Raw genomic sequence first — 14,971 nt, 5'->3', positions numbered from 1 at the left:
AGTTTTAAGACAGCAAAATGACAGGGTTCAACAAGTCAAGAAAACTATTTTGCCCATTTTCATTGTATACATTATTATTATTATTATTATTATTATTATTATTATTATTATTATTATTATTATTATTATTATTATTATTATTATTATTAGCCTATTATTGTTATTGTTGTTGTTAGTTTTAAACTTTGTTTAAAACAAATAATCCCCATAACTTTGTCTATATGACATGCAAAAACCTTAAAGCTGCTATATCAAAATACAGTTAGAACATTTTTAATTCCAAGCAACCTTATGAAACCAATTATTATTAGAAGGCCATTTTTCTTGTTCTAAAAAGATAAAGGTACAAGAAATTACTGGTGCTTTTTCGTGTGTGCACGCTAAAATGGTGGGCTAACATCTATATTAGCTAACTGGTTTTATCCAAAATATTTAATTAACCAACTTACTTTGATTTTAACAAAACTAATTTAGAAGTAGCTTTTTGAAATTAGAGGTTACCACAGTTATAAGGTTTTTTTATTTTCTGTCCGCAGCATGCCCACAGCCATTACCTTTGGAACTTTTGGTAGACATTTACATTCATTTTCTGGATCCAAACTCCAAAGAGATATTTTGACTGCAGAAACGTCTCTTGACAGTCCATATTTCGATTCAAAATATTTCGATTTCAAAATAACATATTGCATTAATATATGACTAAATAGATTTAATTATTTGCTGTACGTTTTACCAGAACGTATTTTATTGATGTGTATTTTCACAGTGAAATTTTTATTTGAAGAATAAATGTTGTTATCGCTAAATGTATTTATTGGCGTCGATTATTTATATTCTAGGGTCAGCTCAAGTAGTTACCAAAATGGCTGATAGTGTAGGCATTTGTCACAAGATTTGCTTTTGATAATTTCACAGTCATAATTTGGCTCGTCGGTGAAATCGTCACCATGAGGCAAACCTTTTGGTAGGCTATATATCCGGATGAATATACTGCATGTAAATGTGTGCGCGCGCGCGTGTGTGTGTGTATATATATATATATATATATATATATATATATATATATATATATATATATATATATATATATATAAATATATAAATAAGATGCGATATCATCTTTTTGGTGAGTCGGTTTGTTGAATGTTCACATCACTGGCGAGGTTTTGAGGTTTGATAAAAAGAGACAGCCCTCAAAGAAGTTGATTGAAATGGCGTGTGCCTGGCTGACGAGAGCCAGAACGGGACAAAGCCTGCGAAAGCACGGCCACTCCAGCAATTATTCCTGCACGCTGAATTTGGATTAGTGCAATGGAAAGAAGCATATGTTTGGCCCGCGGCGACACTCCCCCCGGCTGGCTTTAGAGAATGAGAGGAGAGAGAGGGAGGAAGAAACTAGAATATCAACTATTTGAAGGAAAATGGCGAAGCATAGCGCAGTCGTAGACGCTTTATTTTGAGGTACACACGAATATGTGTGAAGACCCTGGGTTGTGGAGGTCAGGAGGTGTAGCCAATTTTTTCATTTTTTTTTTTTTTTTCGTTTTTTAATGAATGAAAAATAAAAGACGTTTATTCTGCTACTACATTGATGGGTTCAATCAATGTAGTAAGCCATACGTGACATCGTATGCTGTTCAATTGTCATGTTTGTATCTGCTTCTTTCTTTTACACCATCATTCGCTTTAATTACTTCACGTGCTTTTTTCAGTTTACTTCCCTCTTAACCACAGAACCACGTGTAGCCTGTGTGTGTATATACTTATTTATTCGTTTACTTATTGTCATATTTTTTTATATTACATTATAATCATAATAATGTATAATGATCAAATTGGATACTCAATAGGGCCCCATCCCATCCGACACTGCAAAGTAAATCCGTATATTTTACATGTTCTGTGAATGCTCTACACCCTTTGGCAATAGTGTAAATGTTAACAATCAACCAATGAAACGCACACACACACACACACACACATATATATATATATATATATATATATATATATATATATATATATATATATAGAGAGAGAGAGAGAGAGAGAGGAGAGAGGAGAGAGAGAGAGAGAGAGAGAGAGAGAGAGAGAGATTACACCCTTACTTCCTAATGTATCTAAATGCAAAAAAAAACTGCATTAATTGAGGAGCCCATTTATTTAGAATAATCTGTTTATTCAAAGACTCTTAATGTTATAATCGATTACCCTATGTCTTAAGTAATCATGGGTGATTTGATGAAGCTTCTGACCTCTTTTGACATTAAGGGGCCCTCTCTATTTAGTCGGGACGGGTCAGTTGAAGGGGTGGTAAAGTTACGGGTCCGGATCAATTAACCATTTTGTGCTCAATTGAAAACGTACAGAATTACGTCATACGATTTCATAGGCTACTTGTGTCATTATTCCAGGCGTTCGTGTATTTTCGTCCTAGAAACAATCAGACATCGCTGTTTAAATAAGCATTCTCTCTATAAGACAATATAAAACTTGCAACCATAATCAAATAAACATCTTGTTTGAGTCATTACTCTAATAATTTGTATAATGACAAAGATCGTTTAGCATCATCTTCTTAATTGTTTTTAAAAAAGTGACAAAATGTTAAATTAAAATGGAAAAACGGTATAAAGACAGCAAATCAACGAAATGCATTAATTTGTACAAATAAAAACTATGGGTTAAATAAGGTGTATATATCGACTTTTACTATGCGGTGAAAATCGCATTTACTGGTTGGTTTTGATATTGTCGTATCGATGAAGCAGTGGTCACTAAATCTGCAGCACATCGCTCAACAAAACGTAAACGTTCGATACGGGAGCTGTCAGGTGCTGAAATGAGGTCAAAATCATCATCGGTATCAGTTGGTCTTTCCAACACATTTGTGAAATACTGCCAAACAAAATGTAGACTAGCTGTGCGTTTACTTCTACTATTAAATTTGTTTAATATTAAACCACAAAGCCTGGTCATTGCAATCTGTAAATTATAAACTATGTATATTAACAGAAGTAGACAATAATGAACGCTTAATGAGATTATCCTACATGCCATGTGTTGGATATAGTTATCAGGGGCTAGGCAAATGCCATGAAACCTGTATTTGTGGCTTTTTGTTTGGGAAAATTAAAAGATGCATGCACGCACAAACAGGATTAAAATGCTGTAATAAAACGAATGATAATTTAATATACAATAACCTCAATATAATAGCATATAATTTATAATGACAGTCGACGTTACTTTTAAAGAGTGTATAAATCATTTTTCACATGAATACAACAGGTTTGGTATGATTATTATAAGATGGCAAGAAAAGTTCCAATTAACATTTCGAGACTTTCGTTTCTACTAGAATAAGGTAACGCAAGTTCAAAAATAAAACGAGTTAAAAGTTGGAAGCAGATCCAAACGCGCTTGCGTAAATGTCTCATGCTCAAACCCTCTTTTATGGACACACATTCTTTACACACATCAAATAACAGACTGTGTGTGTGAGGGTGAGAGAAATACTGTACAGAAAACGTGTGGTAGAACATTGTAACATTTTAAGAATCATTTAAGACGTTTTGCATTTTATGTCACTTTCTTCAAATCTTTATTTGAAGATATAATGAATTTGCTCAACAGAATTCTGCACGTTAATTATTACACACAAAGTGTGTAATTGGTAATGCTGATCGAATCGTAAAAACTCAAATTTCACTAGCCCACGCTCTGGTTATTAATTTTTTATTTTTTTATTTATTATTATTTTTTTATTTTTCCAAGGCATTATTCTTTTCAAATAAACTATTTGAATTATAAATAAATAGGCAAAACAATGGTAACACGTAGAACTACATAGTGTAATGACACACATGCACGTAAAGGAATTCCTAATTCCGATGAATACGATTTAAAATGATTGTGATTTCCCCTAAAATGACTATTCATGCTCTTTTTTTTCTACGCCTGAACAGGAGGAGCAGCCGGGTATCCTTTCTGAGAGAGCTATTGTGCCCGAGGTTAGAATCCCACACACAATCTGAGAAGCAGCCAACAAAAACAGTCTTGACAGACAATGCCTCGCTTCACCTGCTGCTGCACTGTGCATTGCAATTATGCCAAGGACATGTACAGTTAGGCTCCGTTCATGTTATTTGAAAACAACTGCATCTGAGTCAAACAGACTGTCAGAGCACAGAAAAGAAAAGGAAAAAAAAAACATTTTAAACCAATGGTCACTATGGTGAAAATTTTGTACAGGCAGTTCTTCCCTCGGTGCCATGACAAATATCTGCTGTGCTGCACATAAGCAGAATACAGCCAGCAAATTCAGCAAGCACCGGTGGAGATTGATTTCGAGACGTATGCTATCAATAAACAATCAAACTCTATTTGAATTTGAGTTATGCAATGCACAAAATAACCATTCGTGTTTGGGCATGACATTATCTGCAAGGGTACGCAGTGACTCAACGAAATTGCATGAGTAAAATTATGACACGAGTGCTGGTTTTTGCGTTTACGCTAAGGTGCCATAAACACAATTTAATTCCAACGAACTGTAAACTGATTTCAGCAAACCCATAGATTTACATTACAATGACATAAATATTTATCACGGCATTGCTGACAGTGTATGAGGAAAAGTAAGGTGGCGTCTACAAATAAAGGCATGGAAATGGCAACTGCACTAACCTTCAGCTGGATTCTACATCTGACTGATTTAAAGAGCACTCTTGCTCGAGGGCTAAAACTACACACATTCACTTCAAACACGAAAAAGAATTCATTGTTTTCTGTGTCATTTGGCTTGGCAAAAAAGCTCCCTGCCATATTTGAATGATCTTGTTCTCTGAACTAAGAGTTGAAAGTAAGTTTTTTTTTCTTTTTTATATTTGAGGGAAACAATGGGTTCAACTGCTTATTGCATGGAGCAATCGTCAAGGGAGAGTTAAACTCAATTACAGTAACTGTGTTGAATAGAAAAGAGAGAGAGGAATAAATCGCAGCAAGCAGTGAATAAAAAAAAGTAATGAATAAAAATCGACATGAAGCGTATCAAATATTTATTTTTTTTCTGGGCAACAAAGAACTATAATACATTGACAGGCATGGGAGCTATTGCCAGCACAGGTTTATACAATACAGATAAAACCGCCTCCAATTTAGACAGTGGACACACAAAATATCAGATGGTCCCAAATGTTGAATTTATTCTAAAGAGAGAAAAAAAATCCATAGACAATATCCATTTATTGCTCTTGTGGTGCTTTGAGGGAAGAACAAGAGGTGATTGGCACAACACATAAAAAGCTTGTATAAAAAAACAAGAAGATAGAAACACAAAACTAGCATCGTCGGGGTCTCTTTAATGACCTTCTTCGATCTAAAACTGAATGGCATAAGGATCATATGTAGAAAATGGATGTTTATTTCTTTTCAATTTGTTCACTTGCTTCAGTGTCGCCTCAACATGCTACAAGAGGGCTGAATTGAAATATCCCAGAGAAGAATACCCCAAACTTCTGTTTTCTAAGAACCATAAAACCACATGAAGAACTAAGCGAATATTCAAACCCACTAAAACAGGAGGCACCAGATAAATTAAAAAAAATGTTTGAACAGACGTACCATATTTACATTTCCCATTAAATTACACATAAATAAATATATACATACATGAACACAGATTCCCTCATATAACCGTGAATCGTGTTGAAATTCAAAGTTCAAGTTGGTCGCTTAGTCGAGTGAAAAGTCAGTTTTTAAAAGTCATGGCATGGAGCTGTAGATTTCTTTTTCAAGTTTATTATTCACAATACTGATAGAAAATCTTCCTCTTTCAGCTTCTTCTTGTCACATGGCTACAATCGTAAATTGGGATACTGAAGGGAAATCGCTGAATTTCAGTCCGTTGAACTCATACAAAGGAGGTTCATGGAAAGTCCAGTTGTGGCAGATCTGTACTCCTTTTATTGGCACACTGCTTTACTTTAATTTAGAGAAATGCATTGTCCGCAAATCCCAAAATTAACTGTGTTTTATTAATTTAAAAAAATCTAAATGCCAAGATCGGAAGGTGGTGGGTTCAGTGTTTCATCTTGATCACTAGTGTGTTTGTTATATGTAGTTTGTCATATTAGTTGGGAGGTGGTGGTTGGATATCACTTTCTGTGCTTCTCATCTTTGTCACCCGCTTTTGACCCCGTCTCACTGTGGCTGTTGGGATTGTTGTTCAGGTACATTTTGTCCATTGCTTTAATTGCCTCCGTCAGATAGTTCTGCAGAGCTGTGAGGGCCGCACAGACGGCCGGAGTTCCGAATCCGTGAGAAATAAGACTGAAGTGGGTCAAACAGCTCTGAATCCCGGGCTCGAGAATGGGTTGTGGACGTGAATTCCCCAAGGGCGAGCGGTCTTGAGACAGCAGGTCCGTGAACTCTTTGCAGATTTGTCTAGAAGGAGACACAATGCAGGATGCGTGTCAGGAGGAAGCTAATTACAGCTGATGCTATGACGTCAGACATGTATTAGTAAGACTATGTGGTCCATATGTGTCCCTTAATCGATGACACACGTATTTCGTTTGACAGTAGCTCGATGGGCAGTGTCGTGACATAGCGATGGACAACTCACGTTCAGTTTGGGAGAGTCGCATCTATGTCAGAAATAGGCTACACAAGAGAGTCGTCTTGTACGTTTTAATTCTAAACTAGGCCTATTGTTAATTGCAGTATTGTGTGTTTTAATTGACACTGGTGCTCATCTTTTATATTTTGACTTTTAATTATTTTTCATTGCAGCAAACTCATCTATATATTTCATTGCAAATGAAAAGGCTCCAAAAGCCGGAATTAAACCAGCTCTGTTTATTAAACGCTAAATGTTGCACATTTTAGCACACGTATGGGCGATTCAGCATAAGGAAAACTCAAATAAACACGGAAATAAGTCATTAACAGTGAAACACGCTTTGGCTTCTGGATAGAGAGAATAGCACTTACTTCGTAGCCAATAACATGTTTTTTCTTTGGACTTGTTCATTTGGGTCGGAATGCTGTCGGTTCATGTATTCAGCTATCGCCTTGGCTGGAAACTCAGTCTCACATACATAACCGAAATCTCTGGCCAGATGCACAGCTTCACCTAGAAGAAAATTGGAGTTAGTTTGTGTAACGTTACTAAAATGCAGTACAGTAATTTACAATTTTCATGATCGTCATCTAATTAACGTCCTCGTCCAACAAGCAGGATACGGCTCTCAGTCCATTTTGATAATATTGCATCTCTATTTTCCATTACCTAAAATAATTCGAGTTTTGCCACATAAATTCGTTAGAATGTACCTTCTTTTTGAGATTTTAGACTAAAAGTAGACCTTCCTATAGGCCCGGTATATGCATGACAGGCTTCTACGAATAGGTCTGTGCTTAGTTGATTTTTACTAAAGCCTTTGGTTTTAATTTCCTGAAACAGTTGGGTTTTTACTGCGAGCCTTCCTGTCATAAGCCTAGAATCTGGAAGAACGCATGCGCCAATTAGCATCAAAGCTCAACTCTACTAAACTGCTTTCCATAAAATGGAGCAGATCATAAACAATAACAGCACTTCAGAAAGCCAGTGTCCTCCGACTAAATCAGCGTCTGCTTGCGTGTCCACCACCCCCACCCTCGCCCTTATCTCACAGGAATCATACATTTCTTCAGGCTCATTACCATACAAGACTAAATTTCAATGAAGCACGATGAATATTACATTCAGTCTTCAGCGTCAATGATTAACAGGAACCAATGAACCGTCTCCAGCTTTCACCTTTAAAACCCATGGCACACCAAATACCACTGCACGGAATAATCACCTCCAACTTTACAAGCAAAATGGATTTATTCAAAAGCAATGGCATCTTCGCAGTGCAACATAATTAACTCATTTATTTTTTATAATAGGCTTTCAACCTACAGGTCAACTGCATTAAACCGACAAGGATAAAATAAACATAGTGGTAGCAGTAATAACATTAATAATAATAATCATAACAATAATAACAACAACAATAACGTTTGACATCTTTTTTATGTTGCAGCACAAAATTTTATCTGCTGCACAAAAAGTCCAAAAAAAAACATCCACGCTGCCTAAACAGCACAAAGTAGGCCCTACGACACCCGATTCCATACAATTCTCAAATTTAAAGACAAGTGTTTATGTTAAAATGGAGAGGTTGCTATTTCCCCTGTTATGATTCGATTATTGTTTCATATGATGATTCACCTTGCAAAACAGACACTCTCCATTTCAGGAATAATGCAAATTTATACCGGCTCATACGTATCCACAATAAGCAGCTGCTTTATTAAAATATATATATTCAACAGAAAACTTACCTTCCACCAATGACGTCAGGAGAGTGACATTGGCAGCTTTGCGTCTCCCTGCTGGTAGATTTAATCCGATTTTATCTAGTTTTTCTCTTAAAGATCGTCCTCCATTCTTAGATTTGGCCCTATAAATAAGGAAAAAATATGTATGTCTGTTAACCACGAAACACAGCTACTAAAAATTTACTATTAGTGTTAATTCATTGCAAATATGCTAAATGCTTTGTATTTAAAAGATCTGAGCGCGCGTGAGCAAAATTAATCATTTTAGGCTAAACGCAAAACCTTTATTTTAAAACGGGGTTGGCACTGTCATCAAGTATTAATTTCCAAACTATGGTTACAAGTGTCCATCAAATTGTTTTGCATGGAGACATGACAGCATGTGCTCAATGCAACTGAGTAGGCCACTACACAATTATACGAAAATAAAATAAGATGTAGACATAGACTGTAGGCTAATATAGGAAAAATGCATAATCGGCGAGTTTGGTGACCGCATGATAATATAAATTACTCATGTAACAATGAAAATCCACCTCACCTCCTCAAGACGCCGCCGAGCAAGGAGGCGTTCAGGCACTCAGGCGGAGAAAGACGTCTCTGAACCTCCGCTACTGTGACTTTGTACTTTGACGTTGAGCTGAGAAGAGACAGGCGACCCGGAACCGAACAGAACACTTCGTTCGGGTTTACCACACCTCCAAACAGCCCGTCTTTATTTATCGGTATGGCAGAGACATTACTGTTGTTCTTGGATATGGAAACGGGACCTTAAAAAAAAGAACATGATTAGGCCCCCATTCGAGACTACAGCGCCAACCAAATGGAAAAAGATGAATTGCTTTGCAGCAGGCAGCCTTTGAGTAAGATTAGACATATGCGTTTATATGCACATCATCTCGTACGCCTCTGTGGAATCAAAGGCAATGTGGTCTTATCAGAGAGGATGGAAAATAGATACTACTGCAATAGCTTTTCATTCAGCCCATGAATGTAGCTGCTAGAATATGTCCCAAGTAATGAAGTGGCCCAGCCATCAAAATGTGTCACATTCTCGCAATGGTGACTCAACACCAAGCTCGGAGAAAATGACGGTTCAACATGCATGGAATAGGGGGAATTTTCCACTAACTGCGCAGTTTAGCTTCTGCTGCTGGATTTCATATTTTAAAAAATATGCTGTATTTCTACTATTTCAATTAATATTATTACAGTAATATAATAATAATAATAATAATAATAATAATAATAATGATGATTAAACCAAATACTTCCGACAAATAAACCTGCGTATTATTTATCATAATTCTAAAACTAGGCTACTTTTAAGCTTTGAACTCTTGCTAACTTATATAAACCAGCACATGGGTGGAACCATACACAGAAATACAAACAGGCAACACACACTCAAATACACGTCTATAAGTAAGTGTTCAGGCCTAAACCCCCATGCAGCGCTCGTTGTTTCTTTATGTGCTAACCGGAAACAAAAGCGCAGGGACTTTTGGATAGATCACTAGTGACATTAATAGCTCAAGGGAGACTAATAGAAAAAAGAGGAGTTAAACGAACTCGTGAGATCGCAATTATTACGTTCATGTGCAACGAGTATTTTTGTACATATGTGCATGGCGCAACACATTAAAAAATAAAACATTTCACATTGTTAAAACAAAACACATTCTTTTTTAATTGAAAAAAAAAATCAAATTTTCCTGCAGCCCACTTGACAAACTGGAATCCAAGTCAAACAATGAGGCGCATAATTGCAAAGTAAAAAAGATGAATAAAAAATTATTGTGTGAAAAAAAAATCTAATAAAGATATGCGCCTTTAATCAACTTGCGTTTCTCGTCACCTTTTGAATAAGACATTTTACAAATTTCATTAAACAATTTTAAATAAAGTCACAGACCAAGTTAAGCCAAGCGCCATTTTAACGTGCATATATTACATAAATAGCTACTAGCCTACCGGATATGGAACGCTTAGTAAAATGGTTTGTGTCTTATCACCAGGCTATCTTCAAGGCCTACAAATTAACCCAGTCCGCGTCCCAGCAAGGACGAGTAGACTTTATGATCGGAGGGCTTCCATTGGAAGTACGCACGGAATTTGAGAGGAAATTGCTTACCTTTTTTGATTACAGTCTGGTCTGGGATGTGAATTCCTTGATCTTCAACTTGCTGCAAACATAGAAAAGCGTATTAATAATCATCGAATGTTTGAAAACATCGCACTTGCTAACGAAATTAAAAGCGATATTTGAAAATATATAAAAAATGCACCAACGGTATATATATATATATATATATATATATATATATATATATATATATATATATATATATATATATATATATATATACTTCATTTTTTTTAGAAATAGATATGTCCAATAACCTATTTTATGTATCGCTTATTAAAACTTGAAAAGCTTGAACACTGTTTTAAAGCAATTCGATAATAGCAAATATCTATACTTAAGTTAATTTAACAATAAAGTAAAGAGAAAAAACATGCAATGGTTAAGGAACAATTTTTTTTTGGTCTAGGTGCTCTATTCGTCAGTTCTCTTCAGCAGGCACACTGCAATCAGATTACTTATGAAAAGGGGGGCAGCCAAGAATCACGTCCAAATGTGACAGAGTATATTAATCAAAAAGCTCAGTACATCACTCAGTTTGTGTTTCTGGGGTGAACAACAGCGAAGAAAAATACAATAATAAATACATGAACTAAAGAGATTTTCTTTGTATTCTTTTTTATTACTCACGCTTTCGTTCCTGAATATAATTTTGCAATAATATATTTTTTTAATTAAATAAGAAAACATGCTGTGATTGAGTCAAAAAAATCGAACATATATTTTTATTTTATTAAATTTAAATTTTAAAGTTTATTAGGCCTAGCCTACGTTCTAGTGACATTAAAGAAACTGTCACATTTTACACACCAAGTTGCCAATATACAGTGACAAAATTCTCTTTTCTTCATTACTATTATGTAAATAAAACAGCAGATTTAATTAGCGCAACTTAAACAGCCCAACATTTGACTATCCGGTCAATGCATTAGCAGAAAATCTGAATTATCGCGTTGAACGGCTGCACATTGTAAGATTTGAGCTTTTCTTCTTACCTGAACATCTTCTAAAGAGTGAGGTATTCCATGGATAGGGATTGAATCCGTGAGTCCAGTATCAATGCCGTGACCCGAGGGTAGAAGCACTTCTCTGCGGTACTCTCGACATAGTTGATGCGGTAACCCGCGGTGTTGGTGCAGCAGGCTGCTCTCCTGACTTTGTCGCTGGCCGGGCCATCCCGGGTGTTGTGGCTGAGACTGGGCATGCAGAGAGTTGAGGGAGTATGGGTCATTAACGTGAGAGTAAGGGTCCTGCGACTGCGGATAGATGGGCTGGTAGGGTGGCGGAAAGTATGGCGGCTGGAAGTCTGAATTGGGCGTATGAGACAGCGGAGGAGCGCTGGTGTACGGAGACTGGCCCACGCTGCCCAGCTGGGGTAACCGGGCTGTGCCATTGCTGGTGCCGTCATGGCGATCCTTTGGAGAGAGAGAACGATAAAGCGTCATTTTAGAGCTCTTATACATATTTTTATTTTTTATTATTATTATTATTATTTATTATTTCCATTGATAATATATTATTAGTAGGCATATTATTATCATGATGATGGTGATGATTATTATTATCATTATTATAATTATTTATGAAAACAACAATAATAATAATAATAATAATAATAATAATAATAATAATAATAATAATAATAATAACAGCCTAATATAACCAGAAGGGATTTATCGCTCGTAGGCGCTAGCCTATTTTTCATTTCAACAGGAAAGCTAACAACCATTTGATTTGTTGGAGAACAATAATAACAAGAATAAAAATATAGCCTAACAAAAAACATTCTAATTATTAATATCCACTATATCAGGATACTTAAAATGTACGTCAAATGTTTGTTATTCTTTTACCAGTTACCGAAAGGCAACGGAAATTAACAATTAAGCACCGCTCACATCAAGAAAATCTTTGTAATAGCATTTGATACCATGAACGGCTTGCATGATGGAACAGAGTAAACGACAGGATGAAACAACAACAACAACAACAATCGGAAGTAGGCTAAATGTTAAGTGCAGAAAGATCTGTACTCCCGACAGTCACTCACCATCGCGGAAAAACTGTGCACTAACATCTGTGAAGATTCCCGAGGACTTCAAAAGACGAGAAATTCAGAGGGACAAATCGAAAATGAACGTGCAAATTAAATCAAGCCAACAATAATTGTAGGGCGAGGTGGCGGTGGCCAGCGTTCAAATAAAGCAATAATCCATCAGAATCTGGGTAAATTCCCACTGTTCTTCGTCTGCCCTTTAGATGCAATGCTTTTCTCTAAAGTTTCTTAGATCCCCTTGGCGTCTCCCGGCTCTGTCAGTAAGCTGTTCCCTCGCTTGAGCTCATGTTAGCACAAATGTGCCTCTTCCTCTGCACTCCTAATAGTAGATATTCATGACTATTAATATTACACGAATACTTAATAAGAGAAGAATGGTCGGAAATCGAGCGTGAAGCGAGGAAGCAACTCAAGGCAGACTGCACTAAATGACGTCCATTGAATGAGGAATCAGTATATCTAATCAGATGAGGAGAGAGGGAGTGAGTGGGAGAGAGAGGGAGAGAGAGACAAAAAAGAGGGACATTCTCCTGCGTCTGACGAATCAGAGAGAGGGGGGAACATTTTAAAAGGTTCGAGGGCAAGCAAAAGTGAAAGAAAGACAGAACGAGGGGGAAGAACACAAGGAAGGAAACAATATGCACCTCCGATTCTGGTGAAAATCCAGCAAACGCTGAGGGCATCTGGGCTGGCACATTTTTACTGTTCACTGGATGCTCGTCTACCTCATTGTTTTTCATATTAATCCTCGTCTGTTCGTTCTCCATGGCCCACTAGAATCCCTCGCCACGAATTTACGCCGATGCTGATGAACTCGCCGCCAGAGCGCATATTCAATAAAGTTTACAGCTATTTATTCTACATATTTTGCTCAGCGTCCATGACATGCGCAATTACAAAACTGGGCTATTTATTACAGTCAAAACTAGTCTGTGCGCTGAAAGAAATTCGTAAAGACACGTGGAGAAACAGAGGTTCATTCCTGATCATGGCGTGTGATTCTCAGCGAAAACACGTTTTACTGGCTTCGCCACTCCGCAAACTACTCCCATATAACTGCATTCACCACAAACACAACATGGAGGGGGGAAAGACATGAAGAAGAAAAAGAAAAAAACGCATACATTTTAAAAGTAATTTGACTACTGCTAAAATGCACGCGTGATTGGTGATAATGTGTTTTTGACAATGAACAAACTTACCAAATTTACGTTTAGCAAAAATTATTATTAATATTATTATTATTATGATTATTATTATTATACAGAATTTCTGGCAATTTATGATCAACGTGTATTTATTATTTTTCTTTTTTATTAGCTGTTGTTATTATTATTATTATTATTATTATTATTATTATTATTATTATTATTATTAGGCTGGAAACAATTAAGCCATGTGCTATGGATCATGCAGTTTTTAATCACTTATCACAAAATTGCATTTATCACTTCCTGATCTAAATTAAATAGCAAAACAGCAACCCAGTAAAATAAAAACAAACTGAACGAGAAAAGTTAAACCGTTCCGAATTTTAATAAATATCATGCAACATTTTGTATCAAAAGCCTGGTTAAGCCGCTTACCTCGAAGTCTTCATATTTAATATTATCAGTTAATTTCCAAAGCATTTTCATTGGTTGTGGATAGAGTGCAGTGCGCCTTCGCTTGAGTTTGACACAGTGCATACAAGGCTTGAGCTGCGCGCTCAGATCTCCCTCTAATGGTGGAAGAGAGAGACTCGATCGCTACTGTAATAACCCTCATTAGCATATCAAGAGAGCAAAGCCAATGAATATACACAGGTAGAAACTGCAACGAGAATTCCAGCAAGAATACCTTTACTGCGTTTCATTTGTATTTCAAAAGGTAACGGTAAATTACAGGGACTGATATAAATGGTGAATGAGAGCTTCTCCTGTTTATTTGAATCATCCAGTTGGAATAATTCTAGGACTTGAACCATGAACAAAATATCATTCAAACAGTATTTAAAAATGTCAAATTTACACTCCACAAGCAGTTTGTAAAACAGGCTATTTATTCAACAATACGCTTCTGTTGCATTCTCGTGATTCAGTTGGCCAAAATAAAATTGCGCCCAGTCTGACAACTGTAAAATGTTGTTTTAGTCCTACAGTGAACGTTTGCCTGTAAAATACTCGCAATAATGTTATGCAAAAAGTCAATTCTTCAGTAGGTATACATCTATTTACAACGTGTAGCGGCGCAATTTGATAAGTGTAAATAATTAACACAACAACATGGCTTGTTAAATGTGAATGAGGTCAGAAGACAGGTCGCCGAGTCTAAGGCGTTGTCTTTCCATTACCTCCATTACCATTTTTGGTGGGGTGAGTCCAGTTGTCATTAATGAGAGGCCGAAAGAAACTAAG

The 14,971-nt window shown here is 36.3% G+C and overlaps 1 protein-coding gene across 2 annotated transcripts; it reads right to left on the bottom strand.

The window, feature by feature from the left end:
* Positions 1-5,043: 5,043 nt before the first annotated feature.
* On the bottom strand, positions 5,044-13,503 carry tfap2a (transcription factor AP-2 alpha). 2 transcript variants are annotated; one of them, XM_056450483.1, is made up of 7 exons: positions 13,220-13,503; positions 11,515-11,934; positions 10,508-10,559; positions 8,915-9,143; positions 8,377-8,495; positions 6,997-7,138; positions 5,044-6,447 (listed from the first exon to the last, which is right to left on the bottom strand). In XM_056450483.1, the coding sequence occupies exons 1-7, from the start codon at positions 13,340-13,342 to the stop codon at positions 6,159-6,161; spliced, it is 1,374 nt and encodes a 457-aa protein (XP_056306458.1). In that variant the 5' UTR covers positions 13,343-13,503; the 3' UTR covers positions 5,044-6,158. The 2 variants fall into 2 exon arrangements, with proteins under 2 accessions (XP_056306458.1, XP_056306459.1); XM_056450484.1 differs by lacking the exon at positions 13,220-13,503 and adding an exon at positions 12,570-13,084.
* Between the last annotated feature and the right edge of the window lie 1,468 nt (positions 13,504-14,971).

This window comes from Danio aesculapii, chromosome 24 (assembly GCF_903798145.1).
Source record: "Danio aesculapii chromosome 24, fDanAes4.1, whole genome shotgun sequence".
Classification (NCBI taxonomy): domain Eukaryota; kingdom Metazoa; phylum Chordata; class Actinopteri; order Cypriniformes; family Danionidae; genus Danio; species Danio aesculapii.
Note: the sequence above shows the minus strand (reverse complement) of the source record. Positions and strands in the feature narration are given on the sequence as shown.